This window comes from Rhodamnia argentea, chromosome 4, assembly GCF_020921035.1.
Source record: "Rhodamnia argentea isolate NSW1041297 chromosome 4, ASM2092103v1, whole genome shotgun sequence".
NCBI classification, from domain to species: Eukaryota; Viridiplantae; Streptophyta; class Magnoliopsida; order Myrtales; family Myrtaceae; genus Rhodamnia; species Rhodamnia argentea.
In genome coordinates, this window is record NC_063153.1 from 18,710,922 (window position 1) to 18,736,426 (window position 25,505).

Below are 25,505 nucleotides of genomic sequence, written 5' to 3' on the forward strand. Positions count from 1 at the left end.
CCTTTGATTCGATTCGACGAAGTTGGGGAAAGTCGCTTCGCAACGCCAGCCACATGTTCAAACACGCGACTAGCCTAAAAAGGTTGAGCGCGTGGCTGGTCCCCACGTGACGCTCACGAGAAGGCCGAGCTAAAAGAGGGGCGCGCCCGGATCGGAGCCAACTCGGCGCCGCCGGATGCCAGCGCTCCAGTGGGGTACTCGCCGGAGAGCTGACACCACTCGCGGGGAGTGGACGCAGGAGCGCGTGGGGGAGCGTCGCATATTCGCTGGAGATCGAAGATGCTCTCTCTCTCTCTCTCTCTCTCTTCATGGGAGAGAGAAATGCAAAAACCAGGTGGTGCCACGTGTGCCGCTACCTGGCGAGCTGACATCGAAGCTTGAGGCCCCGCAAAAAAAAAAAAAAAACAGTTCACAGGACAAAGTCCCCAACTTTTTTTTTTCGGCCTGTGCCCTGTGGCGCTCCTCCGTCTCTCTATCTTCTTCTTCATCATCATCACCTTCCATTTTGTTTTCGATTTTTTTTTCCTCTTTCGCAAGATCACTCGTCACCCCTCCAGCTTCGTCTCTTTCTTTACTCTGAAAATTTTGATTCGGTGTCGAGGGAGAAAGAGAGTATTGATTGGCTAATCAGAGCAGATTCTCTCGGGTGCTGGTTTTCTGTTTGCTTTTTTGGGCGGGGTTTTTTGTCGTTCGCCGTTAGGTATTCGGAGCTCGCTCAGGTACTTGGATCGAGCTTTGCTGGGATTTCTTTGCTTTTGTTTGTAATATCGCCTCGAGAGTTCGAATTTGAGCTGGTTTGCGATTTCGATCTTGATGACAAAAAGGATTGAGCTGATCTGAGGCTAATTCCAAGTTTTAAAATTGATTGTTTCGCCAATAGCTCTGGATTGCTGTTACGGTCATTTGATTCGCCATTTTGTTTTGGTGGTATTAGTTCATATGCTCCGTGGCGCACTCGAGAATGCGTTACTTGATTGGATCGGGGAGTGGCGAAGCTAGCAGGCTCGATGGTTTGAGGTGTTACTCATGTGTAATAGAAGAGTTGCGTGCTTGAGCAGGTCACTTGCGCAGTCTGAGTACGCCGGCAGTCAGCGAGGCAATCATCAGGCTGTTTACTCGGTGATGGATAGTCCCTCAGCGGCTCCACCCTCGGACCATGGCTCGCACTCGAGCTCCAATGACGAGGCTCTGCGTTTTAAGTTCTTGTGCAGCTTTGGAGGCAGCATAATGCCCCGCCCGCAGGATGGGAAATTGCGGTATGTCGGTGGGGAGACCAGAATTGTGTGCCTGCCTAGAGAAATTACTTATGAGGAGTTGATGAATAAGATGAAAGAGCTCTATGAAGCTGCAGCGGTTCTGAAATATCAGCAGCCTGATGAGGATCTCGATGCGCTGGTCTCGGTTGTTAATGACGACGATGTGACTAATATGATGGAAGAGTATGATAAGTTAGGTTCTGGTGAAGGGGTGAGTAGACTCAGGATTTTTCTATTCTCGAACACGGAGCAAGATGGTTTGACGCATTATATAGACGGAGTTGAGAGGGATACTGAGCGAAGGTATGTTGATGCCTTGAACAATATGAACGACCCATCAGATTTTTGGAGGCAACAGCAGTCTGAGTCTGCTATGATGAGGCCTGTAGATGATATGCACTTAGCTGAACAGTTCTTTAACCCAATAAGTTTGGAGGGAAGCATCCACAGCCAGAGAAACAGTGACATGCCAGTGATACCATTCAACTTGCATCAACTAACAGTTCCACATTTGGGTTCTGGACAGTATCAGCAACCTGTTAATCAGAGGTACGGTGAAATGGATGCCCAGTGGAGTCCAGTTTACTATTCCCCACGGCATCATGGGCGCCATGACCCAAAAGCTGACTTTCCGTCTTCTCCTTCTTCTGCACGATTTGCTATGTCCTTCGGAGAATTACCTGAAAGAGGCATAGATAGAATGCCGGATGACCATGTAAGGCCTCACGCTATCCATCAGCCAAACTATGACCACCAAGGACATGTTCCTGACAATTTAATGTGGTTGCATGCTGCTGGAGGGGACAAGGCTGGTTTTCAGGGAAGCATATTAAATGGTGCTAATGCTTTCGATGGAGGCAGTACCTGCGAGCACTGTCGGATGTCCGTGCCCAAAAATAACTCACATATAGAGCAACCTAACATGGGGAACTGTCTTCCCCTTCTCAATAACTCATGTCTTGAGTGCCTGCCGAATTTGGAAAATCACGTGTTAAACACCAGTGGTAATTTACACCATGGAATTTACCAGAAAGAGCAGATTGATCCACATGTTCCCTATAAGGATGGTTGGATCTTGCAGAATCAGTTAAGTCCGCGGGTAGAAGATGCAAGAGCACATATCTCTGGAGCTGGAAGGTTGAATGATCACTATCTTGCAGATGGTTCAAGCTCAAACTTTCATGTCGGCCCCACTAATTTAACTGACGGGCGTCACTCACCACGACAGTATGCTCATCAGTGTGCTGGACCTGAATTGAGCAATGACATTTATCATGACCAGGCTGTGGCTGCTCACTTACACATTCCTCTTCCCGAAGAATACTATGTTAGATATGGAAATGTGCCTCCTGACAGCATGTACACAGTCTCACATGGACACGTACCTCCACATGGAATGTGGAGAAATGTCCAGAATCCCGTGTATGGTGCTCCTCCTTATGAAACCTCCGGTACACCTCAGCTAATAAATGGTGCTGTTAGCCCAGTATTCCTCCATACACCAGAGGAAAGTCCAAGGCTTGTTAGGGCAATAGACAATCAAACTATTTCTCCCCAATCCTCACCAAATGCATTGGCTTTTGATGGGAATGCTATCCCTGAGTTTTCTTCTGGTCATGGTTCGATATTGAAGTTAAATACTCTTCAAGAGAACAAGCGTGCATGTGTCGAGGAAACTGGCCATTCACCGAGGGTCCCTCTTTTTGTCAGCATTCCTGAATCAATAAATGGGAATCATGTCACCGATGTCATGGGGAAAGATAGGAGTAATATCACAGCAGAAGGTAGGGAGACCAGTAATGAGCAGGGCCAGGCTGGTTCTTGTCAAGAAAGAGATAAAGTTTTAGGCTCAAAACCTGTGGAGGTAACCAGTAGCCCAGTGGAAAATGGTGGGAGTATTGTTGGATTGGCTAACAAAGATAACTTTTCTCCTAAAGAGAAATCAGAGACGCCTGTTAACCACTTGAGGGTCCTACCTGAGTTGATTGATTCCATGAAGAGAGCAGCATTAGAAGGCGAGGAGGCAAATACTGGAGCCAAAGAGAACAAAGGTCCTGCTGATGAGAAAGTTATAGAAGAAGGAAACGACAATGAATCTGATTTGGTGGTGAGTGGTTTCCGTGCTAAAAGAGTCTTCTCTGGAGTTCTCTTTGTCCTTGTCTTTTCAATCTTCTGATTTTGCTGTTCTCTGTAGAACACCCAAGGAGAGTTGGAGTTGGATTCTGATAATGACGCTAATTTGAAAATTGAGCCAACCAAGGCCGAGGAAGAAGCGATAGCCAGAGGATTGCAGGTCTTCCTTTGCTCCTCACATACATTTCAAGTGCCATTAGTCATCAGTATTTCCTCAGGTCACTGCTATTGCTAGTTGCCAAATAGTCTTCTTGCTAGGAGCTAATGGATTCCATATTTTATCAGACAATCAGAAACGAAGATCTGGAAGAAATCCGAGTCCTAGGATCGGGAACATATGGAGCAGTGTTCCATGGAAAATGGAAGGGTTCTGATGTGGCTATAAAAAGGATAAAAGCAAGCTGCTTTGCTGGAAGACCTTCAGAACGAGAACGCTTGGTAGTAACAATAATCATTCTTGCCTTTGTAAAAAGGAGGATTGCACTATGATGAGTTATAGACTACAGTCTTATAGTGCGAAATTCATCCATCAGAAAAAATGGCACCTATACCATAAGTTGTAGAGAATACAAATGCTAATGAAGCTGAAGTACCCTGGCACATTATGAATTACTTAGCTGTGAATCGAAAATCTTTGGTTATCCTAACTTGGAGTTGTTTTTGTCATGTGCTCTTTTTTCATGCTCTAGGTTGAGGCTTTATTCATTATTTTGAACTTGTTAAGGTAGCTGTTTTAAATAAAATAAGTCAGCGAAAGACATGTTGTGTGAGATATTTGGTGGTTTACTCTCCAAAGGTTGAAACTTAGACGAAGGCTCCCTTCGCTTTTTGCTATTGCCTAATCTTCTCTTTCTAAGGGTGCCAAAGTCTCATTTATTGCGAAATCACTGGTCTTCAGTAGGCTAGTTCCACACTCATATTGAAGAATTTGTGTGAAAGAGAGGACAGGGAAAGAATTCGAACGAAAAGTAGAAGTTCCACAACTAGAGTCTTCACTCTTTTTGAGGTTGAAACTTGTGCCATAGATTGGTAAATTGTGAATCACTCTTGTAGATATCTGATTTTTGGAGGGAGGCCTTGATATTAAGTTCCTTGCACCATCCAAATGTGGTTTCCTTCTACGGTATAGTACGAGATGGTCCAGACGGATCTTTGGCGACTGTGACAGAGTTTATGGTCAATGGATCTCTGAAGCAATTTTTGCAGAAGAAAGACAGGTAAGTTTTGGAGTGATGGTTGAGGCTTTCACTAGCAATCATTTGAATTCTGATATTTCAGATCAAAATGTACTTTGCTCATTTTCCGCTCCTATAGCAAATCTGACTGCTGTTTATATGATGTTACAGAACTATTGATCGTCGCAAAAGACTTATCATAGCTATGGATGCAGCATTTGGGATGGAGTATTTGCATGGAAAGAACATTGTACATTTTGATTTGAAATGTGAAAATCTTCTGGTAAACATGAGAGATCCTCAAAGGCCTATCTGCAAGGTATGAAGACTTCTACAATGACTCCCTGAAAACTCCATGCTACTTGTACCAAGTTGTCACACCTATTAGTCTGATTGTCTTCTTTGGAAGAGTATGGTCCAATTTTTTTGGTGTTTTATGGGATCATCGCATCATTTTTACCTTGAAAATCCAATGAGAATTTTAACTTTCATCGGGCTACTTCTTCCATGTGTGATTGTTCTCCAGATTGGTGATTTGGGGTTGTCAAAGGTAAAGCAACACACATTGGTATCGGGAGGTGTTCGTGGCACATTACCCTGGATGGCACCTGAGCTTCTCAGTGGGAAAAGTAATATGGTAACTGAGAAGGTAATTTCTTTTATGGAGATATTTTTGAAGCTGGAAGAATATTTGACCTTTTATATCTCCATGATTAATTGTAGGAATTGTTATTCCTGTCTTGTAGATTGATGTTTACTCCTTTGGGATTGTTATGTGGGAATTGCTTACTGGGGAAGAACCTTATTCAGATATGCACTGTGCCTCTATTATTGGTAAGTTATATGAATTTTCCTAGTGAATATGCTACCAGGAAGATGGTTTTTGGAGGATATTCTTCGTTTAGTTTCTGTAATGTTATACCCCATCTGTAATGTCGAAACAGATTTCTTTAATGGAAATGGTTTTCCTTGACTTCATGATTTAGGCAAATTTAAACTGTGATTATTGTTTGTTTGGATACAAATTGGTTTATTTATGCGCATGATTAGCTCCACAACGAGAGTCCAAGATGCTGGGTAGACAGAAATTACTTTTAATAGAGTGAGCAAGAAATGTTTCTCTGTGGTGATTTGTTGTTTGGGGAGGTGTGTTGTGTGAGTAGTTATATGCCATCGACAGAAAACCAGCTCAGATGGTACAATTCTTGTTTTAGCAGGCAAATTGTTCTCATTCTATGTGTAATAAAGCGGTTCTTGTTTTTCTGGACCTTGGCTGATGATCATATTAGAAACCAGGGCAAGGTTCATGTCTCTTCGAGACAGTACTCTTCTTGAATTCCAGGTTGGAAATTTGTCAGTATAAATGAGCTAATTAATATCTTTTAGACGTTCATTTCTAAAAGAGAAGGATTTTTAGGATGGTGTTTATCTTACATGGATTCTGTGGCAGTGTTTGAGTTGAACGGCATATTAAGCTATCACTTTTGAACCATATGATGTTATAAAAATAGCTTGATCATGATCATGGTCTAATGAATATCATAAATGCTAGAGCATTTGGAATGAATAGCATAAATGCTAGAGAATTTCATTGTGGTAGTCCTATTACTACTTAAGATTCTGGTTTGTGTGAAATTAAATGGAAATTCCACTTTTCATATCTGTTTTCACTACTACTCTCAATTTTTCTAGTCAAATCCTCATACTTCGACAAAATGTCTAATTAGATTTCTCCGAAACCAAATCTGGCTAAATTTAGCTGGTGTAGCTGACAGAGGATGCCGGAGTGTGAGTGGATTAGATATTGCCTGCGTGACACCACGTGGACAGAGAAATGGCTGGAGCATTAAAAACGAATTTAAGAACAGTTATCCATTCACTATACACGTCTGTGGGTAATATTTAATCTGTGTCGCACTCTGGCGTCCTCCGACAGCCACGTCAGCTGCATTTGGCCGGATATCATGTCAAAGGGACTTGACTAGACTTTATGTATGAGTAGAAGGGTTTGATCATGCTGCATTTGGCTGGATATCATGTCGAAGGGATTTGATTAGACATTATGTATGATTATAAGGGTTTGATTAGAAAAATTGAAATCACAAGGACTTCATTATAAAAGTAGTGAACAGAGATGAAAAGTATAATTTTTCCAAATAAAATCGCGCGTCTCAATAAAGATCAAGATGGAGGGTTCTCTCTAGATGTATGGTGGACATTGAAATACATAAGACACCTAATCTGATGGCATATGCTCAGAAAATTTGGCATTTGAATATGTCTAAAACAATATCCAATGTGCTGCAAGCTTTAAAGATGAAGAGACATATAACACTGATATTGAGTGAATAAGGTGAAGCCCATAACTGTTGACCAGCCCTTGCCAAGGTTGCTACTAATGGGTGGAATCAAGCAGAATCTGGACTCTGGGAAGTGACTTATTTGCAGTTCTTAGCCTTGTCCATGGTTATCTCTGTCATGTTCTAGAAAGAGTCAAGGTTTGGCAACAAGAATGTTAATGGTTGATGCAAGATGTCAAAAGCTGGGTGTTACAGTGTACATGACTTAGTTCCTGTTTTGTTGGACAGGAGGAAGCATCTGATTCATTAAATGACACGTTGTGTTCATTTATAGCAGATCTTCCACTTTGTTGAGTTGTTCCTGTCCTATTGAAACTTATGCCATTGCTTCATGTCCTCAGCCATTATGCCTTCCGTGTTTTGCAGGAGGTATAGTAAATAACTCTTTACGTCCACAAATTCCAGTATGGTGTGATCCTGAATGGAAATCCTTGATGGAGAGTTGTTGGTCCTCGGACCCATCAGAAAGGCCTTCTTTTACAGATATCTCTCAGAAGCTGAGGAGTATGGCTGCCGCAATTAATGTGAAATAATTAGTAATTACGTTTATTTGCCAGTTCTCTTCTTGCCTTCACATCCTGTCTGCATATTTGGAGCTGAAAAGCCACAGGAGTATAGTTATCTCAGCTATGGTCTTCTACTGCTTTTAAAGTACCACCACGATGGTAATGGATTTCTTCTTATATTATCAGTTTCACTGAAGTTATAATGGTTATGCCGATTAAAATTGGTATTTCCTTAAAATGCAACTACACGTGCTTTCGTCTGGGTGTTCTGCTCAGAAAGACTTTGAAGTGGACCAAGCACGCCAGCAATAGCAGCTGAATATGAAAAGTGAGTCTCTCTCTATCTCCTCGAATCATTCACTCAACTACATTGAATATGTCAGCTCATTTGATAAGATCTCCTCATTTTCATCACAGGATATTGCTAGTCGGGTGTCTTGTGTGGATTATTGGAAACACGACATTAGATATTCTATACAGAATATGAAGCAGAACCGAATCCTGAATAAAAACGTGTAGATACTCGACGGTGAATATGGCGTTTGGTTCCTTACTACGGAACGCAATTATATGCAGTTTTAACTTGTTTATTCTTTTTATTTAATCCCACACCCCCGGCCAGCGGCACATGTTACCTATTTCCTACACGAAACTGGTTCTGATATATGTACAAAGCACGTGATTTTTTTGTCTGGGCTGGTCTAGACTTGCTAGTTTGACATGCTCATGAGATAGTTGACGTTTCTGCTGTTTAAGGGGGCACATTTATCTGTTCAATTGACACAGTAGCGCAAGAGGCCTCGCAATAATTAATGTAATTGTGATGACTTGGCGTTTGTCTCGGTCAGTGTGGACTGAAATTGTCGATAAGAATTGAAGTCGGTGAGAATTTTGCAGCTTTCTTTTGACTGTAGTGTCTTAACTATTCCATACATTTCCTTGATTCGCTTTCATTTTCTTGTTAATTTTTCTTTCGTGGAACGATTGATAAAGGCAAACAATCTAGGCCTGACCTTTACTTAGCCGAAAGAGGAAAATAATAAAGTAGCCTATTCATTTTCATTTGGATGAACAATTTGTAGCTTTTTCTCTGTTTCAGTCTTTCTCTTTGCAAGTGAAAAATTTGTCGGAAAGATGAGAGATACACTGTTGGGAAGATTTGCCCTCTCAAATTGAATGCAACTGGACAAATGATTGGAAGAGCGCGCTATTTTCGAGACACTTTGTTCTTTCAATGAAATTCCTCTCGAAAAGTTATGCATAATCCCAATAAATTTCGCCAAAAAAACTTGTCGGAAAGATGAGTTCCAAAAGAGGAAAATAATGAAGCAGCCCGTTCATTTCCATTTGGATGAACGGTTTGTAGCTTTTTCTCTGTTCCAGTCTTCCTCTTCGCAAATGCAGTGCTGGCTCCTTTTGGGATCTCCACTCTGATAGTCAAAACGTAAGAAAAGAAAGAAAATATAAGTCCAAAGGGTCATGCCGTGGCACATGTTACCTATTTCCTACACGAAACTGGTTCTGATATATGTACAAAGCACGTGATTTTTTTGTCTGGGCTGGTCTAGACTTGCTAGTTTGACATACATTTCCAACAGAAAAATCCTAATTCTCGTTCCATATTGTCTCTATGAACATAACCTCTTGAACTCGCTTGTAATTGGCAACGGGAATTGAATATAATCACAAGTCCAAAGGGTCATGCCGTGGTATTATTGAAGAATAGAAACTTTCGCGGAAAATCGACCAGCTCTTTTAATAGGTTGATATTACTCCAGAGTAATACAAGAACAATACTTGATAATAAAAAGGACAGCAAATAAACATCACATAGGCATAGTAATATACCATTGGATCGGTAAATTTGACAAATGATCACTAAGTTTTAGCTGATTTGACGTTCAAGTTGGTGAATTTTGATTTGTTTTTACTTACCAAATCGAGAAAATTAGCTGCGTATCTATTACGTCCATATCAATCAGAAAACTAATTAGATTCGATCAAATTGTATCAATTGTTAAACAATGAATAGATAGCGAATTTGAGCACTCTATCAAAATTTTGATGACCTGAGGGACTGTAACTTCCAATGTGCATTGACACGTCTAGAAAAGTTGACATTAGACGATTTCGAGTACAGTATGAATTGACAGGAGTTCAAAACACATAATCTCTTACCAGTTACCATGTCCCAGTAAGAATAAAAAAAAAACGTTTTTCTTTGTTTTTTTGTCTAACTAAATATTTCTATTAATAAAAATCTTTAGCAGTAAAATTTATACTCAAAACAAAAACAAGAGGAGTCGCAGGACGCACATGATGAATAATTAGGACAGCCTCTTTCTTGTCTCCTACTTCATTTTTTGGCCAACTATGTTTTCTTGCTCATTTAACCTTTGGCACTTTCGACCAAAAAATTTTTTTTTTTGACACTTTTAAAGTCCCGACAAGTAAAATTTTTCAGCAACCAAACCACAGGGTTAAATTTCAAAAAATGCCTTCCTCACTTCTTTCATCCTTTCAGCTTTTCAAGGAGGTCTAATCCAAGACTGGAAAGTCGGTCCCGTATTGAAAATAAATTTTCAATCACGGTTATTTCTCAGTTCAAATTCAATCCCGATAGATAGCGTACCGAATTGATTGGGTCATATAGGAACAAGGTTCAAGTCTATAAATATGTTAGGATGCCGCTTAGAAAGAGACCGTGGGTTGGTTAAAAATGGTGGGTTCGATATATCTACCGCCATCCAAAGAAGAGTACGGAGCATTTTGTCAAACACCTGGTTGACTTTTGCTCTTCTGTGCAACGCCCATGAAATCCCCATGGATCTGAGACCCCGAGCTTTGACAGTTCTGATCTAAATGACTGGAAAAAATGGGGGTCGTGGAACAATATCCATGGGAGTGGCATCACCAACTCTCTCTAATACTTTCTCAAGAAAACCTAAGGTCAAACTGGGTGACACCATCAATTCCTCTGCACAAGTATACCTAACACACTGTGGAGATACCACTTGATGGAAGTCAACGTCCGCACGTGCCAAGTCACATCGTGCCAGTTTGCATGCACACACAAGAATACGAACTCCAGAGATGGTGTGCATGTGAGTATTACTAAGCTTAGCAATTGGGAATGAGCAGTTTGCATGCATGGGGATCAACGTATGGGATGACGACCCTCGGGAGCTAGAAATAGACCTCGTGAGGGCCTACCGGCGTCCAGTTAGCGATTTCTCACCAAAATTGATTAGAAAGACTTAATTGACAAAACGCGAAAAGATTTAGAATTTAATTGAAAAAATTAAAAAGTTTATGATTGAATTGACAAAAACGCAATAGATTTATGACTTTATTTTTTTTATGATTCTCCCCTCGGAGACATAGAAAGAGTTCCTACTCATGGAGTGTATCGGGATTCAAAGGTATATGAAGAGTTATGCTCAATATATCCATACCAAATTGCTACACATCGAGAAAAAGGATAGATGATGTCGGCGCTGCCATCATATTTCAACTAGTCATAGAGAAGAATGGTGACCTAGCCTCCTACTACTGTCCACCATTGGGAGGATTGCCAAAACAGTTTTAAACCTATTGCAATTGTACCAATTAAATTCTAAACTCTTTTTTTGCCAATTGAGTCATAAACTTTTTGTAACTATGCTAATTCAGTCCATTTGGCCAGCTAGCACCGACGTGACAAAACTTAAATGATATATTAGCATTTTTTATTTTCTAATTATTATTTTCATTTTTTTAATAATTTTTTCTGTCTTTTTATCTTTTCTTTTTTTAATTGGTTTTGGCCTCCGGTCTCCTGCCGAGAGGTGGGTGAGGGCCGCAGGTGCTCACTCGCCACAAGCGAGGGCTCGTGACCATCACTGCGGCTAGCGAGGGCCGGATCTAGGCGAAGGCTGCGAGCTCTCGCCCGGGGCCGGCAACCTCCTCCCGGCCCAAACGCTAAAAAAGAAAAGAAAAGAAAAGAAGACAGAAAAATTATTAAAAAAATGATTAAAAAATTAAAAGAATATTAAAATTTGCCACGTCGTCGCCGGCCGGTCAAATGAACTAAATTGGAACAATTGCAAAAGGTTTAGGACTGAATCGGCAAAAAAAAAAGTTTAAAATTGAATTGGCACAATGACAATAGATTTAGGACTTTTTTGGTAATTTTCCTGTTCACTAGCTCATGATAATCGTATTTTGATATCATGCCGAATCTCGCATGTTCGGCATGATACGAATCTCTGCATTTTCGGAGCGAGTCCCTGTTTGCAGACCGAGACTCATTATCTATCGTTTCACATCTCCAACGTTACTCTTTCTAAGTACTAAATTTGCAGCATTAGGCGCGCCTCTTAGTTTGAACGGTGAGCAGAAAAAGTTCGATTCTCTTTGGATACCCAAGTCGATGGGTTTGTTGCAAGGAAAGAGATAGACGTGAACATAAAAAACTGGAACTAGGGTTGACAATCGTTCAGTATTTTAGCCCAGACAGAAAGACTCAACGGAGCTCAGCAACTGCGTCTGTTTGTAGCGTTTTCTGTGCATTATTCTACGCAAAAAAGTGCTTTCGCGACAGTAACAGTCGGCTTGAAACGAATAATGTTTACCAACTACGTGTTGTTTAAGGCAAACAGGTCAATAACTATCTCATTCATCACCGGTTTGGAGAAATATATTACAACCGGGAGGGAACTTTGTCAACCCTAGTGACGTTGGCCAGATTATTGATTCATTCCCTTCCCCTTGTAAAATCCATCATTCTTATCTCGAAATCTAGTCTACTTACTGGACTGGGATTGGCCAGGTGGCGCGGGTTAATTATTTTATGTGCCCTAATGATGTATCTGCTACTTTTTAACTTCACCACATGGTTTCCAACCCCTTGAAAATCACTGTTTGCTAAAACCCTAACCGGGCGACAAAAGTTGTGTTGGTTTCTAGGTAGCTTCCTCATTTTTTTCTTTTCTCCTATGTTAAGTTGGTTTACACTCAGGTTACTTGCCCCAATGAACCAAACCAATGAGCCACATATACCTTCACCTAATATTTGTAGAAGAAAGAGAGAGCTAGAGGTGAAAGGGCTACAATGAAATAAGTTATCCTACTTTGTGTTAGGTTACCGTTCAAGATAGGATAAATTCGGATATGAAAAAATATATAATCGGGCTACACGAATCCCATGTGATAAAGTTATTTTCAGAAAAGTGCCTCCCCCGCTCCCCCGCCTCCCCTCTTCCGTTGCACTGGTTCACGTCAAAGCTTTATGACTCCTTCATAGCTCTTTGGATCATGTCGAAGCCTCATGAAAGTATTGATGGTGTCGAAGTTCCTTCTCATCCGTAGATCTCTAGTTCATGTTGAAACTTCACGAGAGCAACAAGAGAGTCAAACCTCTTTTCCCTTCGTAACTCTAATTCACATCGAAATTCTAGAAAGTGGCAAGAGAATCAAAGCACTACGTTTTGGGATCACAATTCTGAATGATTTTTTTTTTTTTTTGGTAAAGACAATTCTAAATGATTATGCTCTGCATGTGTGTAGATTTGGCATTCTCTAGCTTATCTATCTCGTTGACGTTGCTCTAACCCATTCACATTTCTTATAGTCGATTCTGTGACTTTGAAATGCTGTCATGAGCTCCTTTGATGTTTAAGATTTAAATCAACAAATAATCATGGATTATTTGTTGGAGGTTGTCATCGTTTGTATATTTCGGATTTCTTTAGCAGTGAATCGTAAGATATTATTACCATTTCTGTTTGTTCATTTTTGGGTTTGATAGTAGTGAATCATGAGAAAGAGTCGGCAATACGTTCAGTTTGTGCATTTCCAACAACAATCATAGATTAATATAGTGAGAATCTGTGATATTCTTCTCATTTCAATTATAAGGCCACTTGGGAAGAGGGAGGTAGGGGGTTCGAATCCCCACCTTCGGGAGGGGGGAGTGGGGTGAGGGAGGGGGGAGTGGGGTGAGGACACGTGAGGAGGGAGCAGGATTTCGCAACTTGCACACGGCACATAACATATATATATATGCACATATATTATACCAAGTATTCTTTTTCCTCGTTCTTACAAGTAGAACAGAGATCCTTTGTGATAAAGCAACCATCTCCGATCTCTCTGTGTGTGAGAGAGCGAGAGAGCCAATAACTCCACAAGATTATTGAATTTAGCAAAGAAACCAATCAAGCTTATCCTCTTATCAAGACAACCCTCACCAGCTCTCACTCAAGAGACCACCCATTTTTAAGTTCTTTGGTCTTTGAAGATGATGAAATCATGCAATGTCAAAATTCAGAGAGAGAGAGAGAGAGAGAGAGAGAGAGAGATTCCAACCAAGAGAGCGACAAACAGAAGCATGTCTTCGCCCTCGTCCCAAAGATCCAAGTCAATCTCATTTATTAATTGCACCCATAATAAAATATCTTATTGACGGAGTGAGTGCTCTTTTGAATTTTGATCGTTTCCTCTTGTTGATTTCTCTGTGGGGTGCGGTTCCCTAACTCATCTTTCACGTTACGAGAGGAAACTATCGATAGCAGAAGACAATAATCTATGAAACCGAGGTCAATGAGTGGTGCTTCTTCAGGAAGGAAAAAAAAAGTTTGAATTTAGGAGGCCTATCCTTTTGTTTCTGTCTTGCTTTTCTTGTTAAATATTGCAGTTGCTCCTACGCTACCTTTCGTTGACAAGTTGCCTTGTTAACAGCTAGGGTATCTCATTAAACAAAGACCTGTATGCTTTATTGGCACACATTCGATCATCTAGGGGATGATCTGTCTAAATCTATGAGAGAATCGCTACCGATCAGCAAGAAGACTCAATTCTCGCAGTTTCTTAGTGGCAGAAAAATGGGGATTTAGCTGGTTTTATAGTCCTTCCTTTTCTTCTGCTGAGAAGAAGAGGCTCATTCGCAACTCATAAGAAACATGTGGGGAGTGGCTTTTAGTTGATGGGTAAAGGTGGGGACATCTTAATAGAGATTGCATTCTTTAGATTCGCAAAGTTAACATATTGTCGAACTGGTTTTAGTTTCACAGGTCTTTCTCTGAAGACATTAACTTTCGTACCATTTTACTAGGGTGTAGTTCAAGCAAAGTTTGCAAAACACATTTGACCCTAAAATCTAAACCCTAAACCCTTAACTAAGCAAGTAGCGGCAAAGCCAAAGGAGATTGACGGGCAAGCTTCGCCCGCCGCCCGCTAAAATGGAGCAAATAATTTCTCAAATGTGAATGTATTCTCTCATAAGTTCAGTCCATAAAAAATTGAGTGATCTTAATTAACCGTCAGATTTGTGAGTCTTGGATGGAATCCACCAGATCTGAATAAGTCCAACCCATAGTTTCACACAAATATATCAATGCTATTGAATTTTTTCATCAAGCTGTTCACTTCGTTCCTCCTAACCCTAATCTGCATTACATTATTGTGTTCATTTTGCTTGTGTAGTGTACCATGTCTGTAACAGGTGAAGATCAAGACAACAACTTTCCCCATTCTCTATCTTGTCTTCCCTTTTATGAAGTTGGGACTATGTATTGTTAGGAAATGTAACCTTTACTGTCACAGAGAATTTGCACTGGCTGCTTTCATTAGAACGTGAAACCCTAAAGAAAATAACCAAATACTCCTGTTAGTCCTATATATATACTGAGCTAGTTGTCAGAAAGCACGTGAGAGAGAGTAAAAATGGGTCTCCTCGAAACTTAAAAACCACATTATTTCTCGGCTGAATAAGAGCAACTTAAATGCCTCACTACAGATTTCACTGATATACTTCTTCTTTAACCTGAATTCCATGCTCAGAATACTAAATTAAGAAGAAAAAAGTGGCAAACCATGTTACAACCCTGCAAGAAATCTTTGAGGGGGTCCTACAGAGCTTCTCGATCGTAGTTGATAATGGAACATTTCAAAGATGCAGGCGACAAAGCAAGAGGATGTGGAGTCTTCTTGGGATCAAGTTTCTGTAGCTTCGCATCGTATTAATCTAAGAATTCCCTAACAAAGCAGAGTCATTAAAATATTATTTAGCAGGGAGAAATTTTTGCTCTTCTGTTGTCAACTTTGATGCAATAGTTTAGTTTTAGATGACCGAACTAATCCAAAAAGTTGACACAATCACATTGAGAGAGAGAGAGAGAGAGGAAACCCTAGTAGTGAAATGGAGCAGTGAGGTATTAGAGTAAGACTTTTGTCTCTCCAAGAGCATCAAATCAAGGCAACTTTTCTCTACCTATAAATTCAGGTCTTCCCTTCACCAAATTTTCCCCAACAATCCCAGCAAGGTCTTCAATCTCTTCTCCATAAAAAAAACAGCATATAACTTAGCTGGAGCCCAAAAAAAAAAAAAAAAAAGAGAGAGAAGAAGACAATCTGATCATCGTTTAAACGAAATGGGAAGGGCTCCGTGTTGCGACAAGGAAAATGTGAAGAAAGGGCCATGGTCTCCTGAAGAGGATGCTAAGCTCAAGGCTTACATTGAGAAGTATGGAACTGGTGGAAACTGGATTGCCCTTCCTCAGAAAGTTGGTAAATTCTCAAATCTCTCTCTCTCTCTCTCATTCGAATGGATCTCTTCTGAAAGAGCATGATGATACATACCGAAGGGCCAATTACTCTTAAATCTTGAATTATTAGGGAGCAATGACATTTAGGTTTGGTTTCTTAAGACAGACAAATGTTATGACCGATGTTCTTTCTGGTCCATTTTCTCAGCGGCATGCTTGGTCGGACCTCAGCAAGGCTGAGTTTTTGTAATTCCTTAAAAGTTAGTGATGGACTTGTGTGGAAAGCTCAAAATTCATCAGAATGATCAAATTACCTAAGTGGTGATCAATATGCATCCTGTCAACAGGGCTAAAGAGATGTGGGAAGAGTTGCAGACTGAGGTGGCTGAATTACTTGAGACCCAACATCAAGCACGGTGGCTTCACTGAGGAAGAGGACAACATCATCTGCAGCCTCTACATCAGCATTGGCAGCAGGTAAACTCTCTCTCTCTCAAGCTACCAAATTATGTTGAAAGAAAATTCTTTAAAAAAAAAAACCGAGATCACCTTTTCCAATGGATCAAGAATGCCCAGTAGCTGAAGGCATTGACCCCCACTCAAATCAATCCCACTTTATGTCTTCCAGGTGGTCAATAATTGCGGCCCAATTGCCAGGCAGAACAGACAATGACATCAAGAACTACTGGAACACCAGGCTGAAGAAGAAACTGCTCGGAAGACGAAAGCACAACATCAACAACAACCCGGTAATGAACCGCTTCTCGTCATCGCACTCATCTCAATTGAACACAACAAGAGATCTGAACAACTCATCACCAGATGATGATGACTCTTCATCACCATATAACTCACATGCTTTGAGCAACTCTGCCCTCGAAAGGCTTCAACTCCACATGCAGCTTCAGACCCTCCAAAACCCTTTGTTCTCCAGCTTCTACAACAACCCTGCACTCTGGCCCAAGATCCACCCCCTGAGAGAGAAGATGATCCAGAGCCTGTTGAACCAAAACCCTAATAACACTAATTGCCCCAGTCTCATTCAACAGCTTGCACTGGCCAATGGGTCTCAACAACAAGCTGAGGACATCGAACCCAACAAGGCTGATCTCTGTGACCTCACCTCCACCAATCCTGATAATGTCTCCCCTCGGCATGATTCTCTCAAGATCACCGCTGCCAAGATCGAAGACCTGGTGAACTCTTTGAGCACCGGGGGTTCCTTCAACTACGCCAAGAATTTGATCGACACAGCCCTTATGCCTGAAGTAGATGGTGCTGAAGCAATGTCATATGGTAATGCATACAACGGCGCTGCTGCGTCCCACATCCCAGCTGAGCTGGACGGTATGGGGAATAGCAAAGCAACCAACGATTTCGCGCCTCAGGAGGATCATCCAAACGCGAACGCCGAGTTCGATTATTTCAAGGACATGAATGGTTCTAAAGACAACATACTCTGGTGGTCTAATGAGCTAGACATGAAATTGGCATCGGCCATTTCCTGGGATTCGACGAATAGTTCCGCTTTCCAGAACGAAGGAATGTTTCAAGACTACGGATCTGGGGCAATCTGCGGTAGCAGCCAGTATTAGAGAGGCTTTTTGTCTAGTACGAACATATTTTTCCTCAAGGGCATAAGATGGAGTGAAGAAAGATTTGAATGCCACGCTTTGTAAATTGTGTGAATAACAATTGTGTTGTCAATTTAGTCTTAAACTTTTTAATTTTGCCAATTTAGTCATAAACCTTTTACATTTATGCCAATTTAGTTATAAATCTTTTTTGTGTTAATTCATTCCTAAACCTTTTATATTTGTGCCGATTCAGTCCATCCGGCCAACTTTGGCTGGCCGGCGCTAACGTGTATGTCGAGAAATCTGATATGATATACAAAAATAAATGGACCTCGGGCCTCAGTTAATCAGATTTCGGAATATGTGCAACAATAATGCCACTTGATAAGCTCTTAGTACAATATTCTCACCAAAGAAGAAGAAGTTGTTAGTGCACCAGCTAGATTTGAACTGCTGCACAATGTTAGCATCTCGTTAGCCAATGAAAGACCCTTTTATGTTCACACTTGCGAAGTGGTTGATCAAAATCATTAAGAATTTATGACTTTGAGCAATACGTAGCTAAATGCACGTGGTTAAGAGTGTGACCCGATAATTACAATGTAAATTAATTATCAACAGGTTGATCCCATGAAAAAGATATTGGTAAAGCCCGAATTTGCAGGTACTCCATAACATATGCGAAAATGTATAATAATCTCATTTTCATCGGAACTTCTCTCTGTTCGGAACAACGATACGTAATATTGGCATTATTGGGGAAAATTGTCCGAAAACCCATGAACTTACTGTATTTTTGTTAATTCAACTCTAAACCTTTTCACGTTTTGCCGGTTAAACCCATATGTCTAATTTGGCTGAAAATTGCTGAAACAGATGTCGGCCGTCCTACGTGGCACTCCCCACATCGACGTAGACAATTTCTAATAACATCTTAATGTTTTTCGAATTTATTATTATTTATTTTTTTTATTTTCCTTTTTTTCTTTTTGTTTTCCTTTTCTTTTTCTTTTTGATGTTTTTATTTTTCTCTCCGCTAGCCATCGTTGGGCCTTGTCGATAGTTGGCAAAGGTCGCTAGCGTTCGTCAAGGAATGCCTGGCCTTGGGCTGGCGGGGGTAACCCACGTCGATCTGTTGCATCTTGCCCTCGCTAGCCCAAGCAAAGGCGACCACCTCTCACTAGCCTAGGGCTGGAGTCCCTTATCCGAGATCGGTGAGGGTGACCCTTGCCCGAGGCCGGCGGAGGGAAAAAGAAAAAAGAAACAAGTAAAAAGGCAAAGAAAAAAAAAGGTAAAAATTAATATATAAATTAGAAAAAAAATATTAAATTATTATTAAAAATTGCCCAGGTCGGCGGCAACCATGTCACATAGGAAGACTAGAGTCCACGTCAATAGTTTTTGGCTAGAATTGACCGTGCGAACTTATTTGACAAAATTTGAAAAATATTTAGGACTCAATCAGCAAAATTCAAAGGTTTATGATTGAATTTAGGATAAAAACTTTTTGGACAATTTTCCGGGCATAATTGAATAACGCGTACATGCTTGTCTCCTCAACTTAATTCGTAAGTCAGGCTCCGATTATCTTCTCGTTAGTTAGGAACAAGAAATCCAATGCGCGCATATTTACCGGCATTCACAAAGTTATATTGGCAAGTAGAGTATTCAGAAAAATACGAAATTAAAATGAGTGCACTAAATATGATAGAAGAGAATGGAGAATAGAGAAGTTATTGAAAAGGTTGTAATGCAAAACAGCGTTAATATTCCTAGAGCTCGGTCCCTAAACCTCAAACATACCCTTTAAAACACGAAGGTTAGCAGTCACCAACATAGATTTTATCCGGTGACGATCTCGACCAAGGCCTTGAAGTTCCTCGTGGAGCTCCCTTGTGGCTCCACGGCCTTCAAAGCCATCTCTTTCAACGCCCCAGCTCTCTCCCTCATCCGCTTCCCTTCTTCGCCGGCCAACACTCGCTCGAGCGCGTCCGCCGTCGCCTCCTCGGTGAACGCTCCCCCCTCCACCGCCACCCCGATCCGCCACACGTCCTCCACGGCCCTCGCGTTCATGCTCTGCTCCCCGAAGAACGGCCTCCCCACCATCGGCACGCCCCCGATCATGCTCTCCAGCACCGAGTTCCACCCGCAGTGCGTGACGAACGCCCCCACCGCCCTGTGCCCCAGCACATGCAGCTGCGGGGCCCACGGCACCACCTTCCCCCTCGTCCTCCTCTCGAGGAACTCCCGCGGGAGCTCCGCCTGCGCGTCGCCCCTGAAGGACCAAAGGAACGGGGAGGCAGCCTTATCCAGTGCGTTCACGATGGCGGTTATCTCGTGCGGGGGAGGCCTGATCATGCTCCCGAAGGAGACGTACACGACCGAGGCCGTCTCTTGCTTGTCCAGCCACGGGATGCAGCCGTGCTCGTCTGAGAGCGGCGGTGGCGGTGACAGCACAAATGGGCCGACGTCGAGGAACTTCCGCAGCTTCGAGTGGAGCTCCCCCTCGACGATCGGGTCTATGTCCTCGAAGGAGTTGGAAACGACGGCAGTTGCCTGAGGAAGCACTTGACCCATTCTATAGAGCATCGTCGGGAAGGGCGTGGTTGCGTCGAGGATTTCTTTAGGCACGTCCGTCATTCGCATCGCCGATAATCCCGGAATCGCATCGAGCATCTTACCTTCGATTCGTGCAATCAACAAATTAGGATGACCGAGGAATATAGTTTAGCAAGTTATACGAATATTATAGTTCGAGTCAAGCTGATCGGCTCCATTCCAGGGGTCTATTGGAATATTTTCTTTAGATTATCACGAGTTACGTTATAACTCAAATGGGTCCATACGATCTATTAGATTCAATAGCTCAAAGGAAACAGCCGCGAGTCAGGCATTAGGATGTTCCGACCATTACATTACCTGAGGTTCCAAATATTTGTCGGATCGAGTCTGTCTCCATGTGCGCGATGAGTGCAGAGGGGCCAGCGGTCCAGACAGGAACCCATGGCACGCTCCGCTCTCGAGCCATGTCGGCGCCGAACCAATAGAACGCGTCCGTCAGCAGGCACGTAATATTGCACCCTCTCTCCCTCTCTGCGGCGCGGAGGACGCTCTCGAAGTTCCCCGGCACCGCGCGCAGGAAGATCTCCACCGGCTCCACGGGGTTCCTCCCCGACGGCACGTACCCCTCTGGCGCGCCGTCCCAAACGTCGTATGCCACGAGGTTCGGGCACGTGCCACCGTCGTCCCTCCTTCCTCCGGAGAAGCATGCGAGGTTGGATTTCTCCGAGCTGAGGAAGGAGAACATCGTGGCGGGGGACGCCTCCGCTATCCGGCGCACGAGGCGGAGGAGCGCCAGCGCATGGGTGGCAAACGGGAACGCAAACACGGCCACGTGCTTGCCGGTGGGAGAGTCTTCCGTTCCCGCCATGAGGGGCGAACGCCGAGAGGTGTAGAGAGAGAGAGAGAGAGAGAGAGAGAGAGGAACGGATGTTAACGGCGGATCCCGAGACTTGAACACTCGTGGTCGGTATCGGTATGCGTTGGTCGCGTTTCGGACAGAGGAGGAGATCGGCCTATATTTGTATGGACAGCGGGTGACAGATTTCTAATTTTGTCATGTGGGTACGGTTGTCTATGCGTAATTTGTTGGTACGACCGCTAAAGCATGCACTGATTCTGTACATGCAATACGCAAAACACGAATTTGACGACATTGTTCTAGGGAAGAACTGATGCCACACGCAATTCGCACCGCTTGAGGAAATTTATTATGTGATATTTTACGAACAAAAGGGTTAGTTTGGGGGGGGGTTTATTTTCGTGGGCGAAAAGTGGGAAAGTGGTTGAGAACCGCGAGAGAAGTTCACGAGACTTTGCGGGGCATGCGGCGGAGCAGATGTGGACATGCAGAGGAACGCAGGTTTCATGTTTGGTCAGGAACGAAACCGGTAACGCTCGTTGGTGGGGATAATTGCCCAAAAAAAGTCCTAAATTCAGGAGCGGCGCTATTTCCACTCCCATTTTAGTTAAGACACTCTTTTTTTTTTTTCAATTGACTTATCGAAATACCCTCCTCTCTCTTCGATTTAGTGTTTCCCTTTTTATCAGGTTATTCCACAAAATTACCTTTATTTCTATCATCTCTCTCATTAATTTCACAATACAAATATTTCATTACACTCATTAACTTATCAATTGTACCATATCTTATTATCATTTTACATGGAGAATATTTTCAATTTTAATTTATGGTCTCATATTTTCGTTCACAAGAAATTTCTATTTATGAATGCTTATGAACGCATAGTTAAATACATTTTTTTTAAACAGTGTGAGTGAAACTATATTTTAAAGTTGAAAATTTAATTTAATTATTTAGACGAAACATAATAAAAAGTGGAAAGGAAAGCTAATAAAAATATGAAAAAGGTTAATTTGTTAAAAGTGTGATCAAATGTCAACCGTATTTGTATTCGGACCATTTCTAAATATTCAGAAAGGGTAAACGCATAAAGGAAACACATGAAACTTCTTGTTGTTTAACTTCTGCGATGAAGAAAGTAATTGATATCGATTGTAATTTCAATATCAATATCATAGTAAGTGGATCAAAACTTTAAAATATGTTTAAAACTTTCCCCAAAAAAAATCACACGCGAGTTTGAAAGTGGAGAATGTGCAAATATATTTTCAATCCCATCTTGAAATTCATATTAAAATGTGAAAAGAAAAAAAGAAAGCACAAATTAGGATGTTTAACTTTATAAACCTACAAATATATTCTGCAGAATCACCCACAATGTCAAAAATCTGCTAGATAATCAGATTAAGCTATAATTTTGAACTTTGAAATAAGTTTTAAAAAATAAACAATCCGTTGTATTCATAAGACGTTATAATCAGAAGTTTTATAACATTTTATAAACTTTTGTAATTGAAAAAATGAGACCATAAATTTAAAATAATAACCTTCTCTAGGCAAAGTGATAACATGATGCATTACAAGGTAATATTTTATTGGATGTAATTTAACAGTTATATTATGAAATTGATAATTTAAGAGAGAAAATAGAAATAAAGGCAGTTATGTTGATTAGGATGATAAAAAATAAACAATACGTTGAAGAGAGAAAATGGTATTTAGCTCTATTGATTGAAAAAAGGAGTGTCTTAGTCAAAATGAGAGTGAAAATAGCACCGCCCTAAATTTATTGCCCGACGGTCTTTTGAACTTTTCAATTATGTCAATTTAATCTTAAACCTTCTGAAGTTACGCCAATTTAATCCTCAACATATTATTTGAATAATTTGCTGAAATGATTATTGATAAATTGTCAAACGATTTATGGCTAAATTCATGTGTAAACGCGAATGGGCAGGTAGCTGACATAGAGCTATGTATAAACATGCTAACATATTGTCATTATTTAGTAATTTAAGGGAAGCCATATGTACATGAAAGAGATTGAAAAAACAATGCTATTCTCACTATCTATAAATAGAGTATCAAGGTTCGATTATTATTATTATTTTGTATCCATGGTGGTCGACCTTCGGCCGACCTCGATCCAAGGCGACTACCAATGATTAGCCTTGAGTTTGAGGTTGAAATTTTTTTTTTTTTAAGGTAGTGCATTGTAATCTGAACCTGTTAAAATTGGGGGTTAAAGTATATAGTGTCGCGACCCTCGACCGGAGGAGTGGATTTAGGGGTGATTGCCGATTTCTAAGGATTCATGGTGATCCATAGATCGGTTTGGACTCTCTCAAGTCTTCACCTCACGCGACAATGGAATTTAAAACAATTTTGACCTTTGGTGCGGGGTCGGGTGACATGTGCATAAGTGTACATGTTTCGAAGTTGCCACCAATCTTTAGAAAGGGAGATTGGAAACCCCGTCGAGCGGTGGGAGAAGTTGCACGATTCAAACGGAATAAGAGATTTGGGAACGGGGACTTAGTTATGCCAATATTACCATTGAAGCTCTTTCGGTATCTAAATTGAATGATTTTCCTAACTATGGATTTCATACATATGATTTGGGATGATGAAAGCTCTAGAACCTAAGAATTCATGCAGACGAGAGTATCTAGCTTATCAATCACAATCTGTAAAAATCAGTGCGCAAAATAAGGATCCAAGTCATGCGGATAAAACACATGAAAGCAATACATGGCATCCCTAGTAAAGCCCTAATAGCTTAGAGAAGGGGTGTTTGGAGTTTGGATGGAGTTTGTGAAGTTTTGGAAACAATTTGCCCATAAGGGGCAAAATTATCATTTTGGAAAAGATTTGGAAACAGAAGTGTCATAAATAGAATTGGCTAGTTGAATGTGCTCATTTCCTATTTTGTGACATTTTTCAAGATTTTTCTGAATTTTTAGGAACGATTTGCCCATGAGGGGTAAAATAATCATTTTAGGAAGAATCGGGATGGAAAACCATCAAAAAAATAGAATTGACCAATTAAAATGAATCATGTCCTAATTTTTGAGATTTTTTGGGAATTTTTGAAATTTTTCTGATTTTTTTTTCCATTTTTTTGGATATTTTAATCATTTTCTGATTTTTTTTTATTTTCATAATTTTTTATTCAAAAAAATTATCTTGACAAGGTCAGGTTGACTCGGCCCGTGCCTCGCGGGCGCCCAACCCAAATCGTACGGGTCCCAAACCAGTCTAAAACCAAAATGACGTCATTTCACCATTTTTTTTAATTTTTGATTTTTTTATTCTTTTTCTATTTTCCCGCCCATTCTAATCTGACGCTCTAGGACACGACATGTGGTGATATCTCAATCGTCCGATCAGAAATTGAATTTTTAATTTTCAGAAAAATGACGCACGGTCAAGATCGTGACGCGTGGCCAAATCTGGGCCACACAATCAAAAAATATTTTTATTTTCAGAAATTGATTTTTTATTCCAAAAATTCCATGATCATGCCACGTGGCCAAATCGCAGCCGTCCGATTGAGTTTTAATTTCTGTTTATTTCTAAAAGTGGTTATAACCGCCTCCGGTGACGTGGACGCCACGTGGTGCTACATCAGCGTTGATCGAGTCAATCCTCGTCCGGGAAGACGACCGGCGCTACTGCAAGTCCGGCGAACATGCTAGAAAAGTCACCGGAGACACCAAACCGATGTCGAAATCTCACCATTTCTTTCCGATTTTCACACCAAATGAAACGTCATCTCTCCCTAATCAACATACATTAATTTCATGGCAAAAACAAGCCTAAAACAATCCACCCTAGCTCCGGCCAAAGCTAGCCTATGATGAAGTTTCGTCCTAGCCATTTCTAGCGCAAAACAACCAATACGAAGCATCAATCACCACCACAAAGGATCAAGGAAGCTTACCATCCATCGCGCCAGCTTAAAAATGTCCAGATCGAGCTATGGAGCTCGAGATAGGTTCGGCGGTTTTGGAGGCCGACTAGACATTTTACGCAGTGAAAATGCAAAACAAAAGTACGTTGGTGATCAGGGAAGTGTGAGGAGTACTTCTAACTAAAAATCTCGAAGAAAGCTACTCGGGATCTTAAGTTACCATTAATGAAGCTTGAGACAAACCGAAATTGTGCTTACCTGTTCTTAAGGCTAGGGTGCGAGCCAGGGAGTTCTGCGTGCTCCTCGGAGTCTCGGGATACTTAGATGACTGACGGTGAGTCTCCATTCCACTTGGAGCTCCGTGGGCGATCGTTTGAAGCTTCGGATTGAGCTTCAACCATGGCGGTCTTGCGAGCTCCCGGGAGCTTCTCCCTCTCCCTCTCTCTCTCTCTCTCTCTCTCTCGCGCGCGCCTAATTAGCCGGGGCCTGAAAGGTTCTTGATTTGAATTGGTGCATTGTCGTATGAAGTCCTTTTCTCAGGACAGACATGTGACATCCAAAGAGAGCAAGAGTCAGTTGCTCTTACTCTTTTTTTTTTTTTAAAATGATCGGCAGGTTGCTCTTACTTTATGAACT

At 41.4% G+C, this 25,505-nt stretch overlaps 3 protein-coding genes across 6 annotated transcripts; 2 read left to right on the forward strand and 1 right to left on the reverse strand.

The window, feature by feature from the left end:
- Positions 1-424: 424 nt before the first annotated feature.
- On the forward strand, positions 425-8,326 carry LOC115744540. Of its 4 annotated transcripts, none has more exons than XM_030679767.2 (10): positions 425-719; positions 881-3,363; positions 3,451-3,549; positions 3,675-3,827; positions 4,443-4,606; positions 4,736-4,883; positions 5,091-5,213; positions 5,311-5,398; positions 7,291-7,758; positions 7,848-8,326. In XM_030679767.2, the coding sequence occupies exons 2-9, from the start codon at positions 1,027-1,029 to the stop codon at positions 7,455-7,457; spliced, it is 3,279 nt and encodes a 1,092-aa protein (XP_030535627.1). In that variant the 5' UTR covers positions 425-719; positions 881-1,026; the 3' UTR covers positions 7,458-7,758; positions 7,848-8,326. The 4 variants fall into 4 exon arrangements, with proteins under 4 accessions (XP_030535627.1, XP_030535626.1, XP_048133105.1 ...); XM_030679766.2 differs by having other exon boundaries at positions 935-3,363; XM_048277148.1 differs by lacking the exon at positions 7,848-8,326 and having other exon boundaries at positions 7,266-7,441.
- Positions 8,327-15,728: 7,402 nt separating this feature from the next.
- On the forward strand, positions 15,729-17,636 carry LOC115744559 (transcription factor MYB36). The gene is made up of 3 exons (XM_030679792.2): positions 15,729-15,977; positions 16,303-16,432; positions 16,584-17,636. The coding sequence occupies exons 1-3, from the start codon at positions 15,842-15,844 to the stop codon at positions 17,548-17,550; spliced, it is 1,233 nt and encodes a 410-aa protein (XP_030535652.1). The 5' UTR covers positions 15,729-15,841; the 3' UTR covers positions 17,551-17,636.
- A 1,586-nt stretch (positions 17,637-19,222) lies between these two features.
- LOC115744584 (anthocyanidin 3-O-glucosyltransferase 7-like) lies at positions 19,223-21,275 on the reverse strand. Its single transcript, XM_030679828.2, has 2 exons — positions 20,452-21,275; positions 19,223-20,213 (listed from the first exon to the last, which is right to left on the reverse strand). Exons 1-2 carry the CDS (start codon positions 20,960-20,962, stop codon positions 19,375-19,377), a joined length of 1,350 nt encoding a protein of 449 aa, XP_030535688.1. The 5' UTR covers positions 20,963-21,275; the 3' UTR covers positions 19,223-19,374.
- Between the last annotated feature and the right edge of the window lie 4,230 nt (positions 21,276-25,505).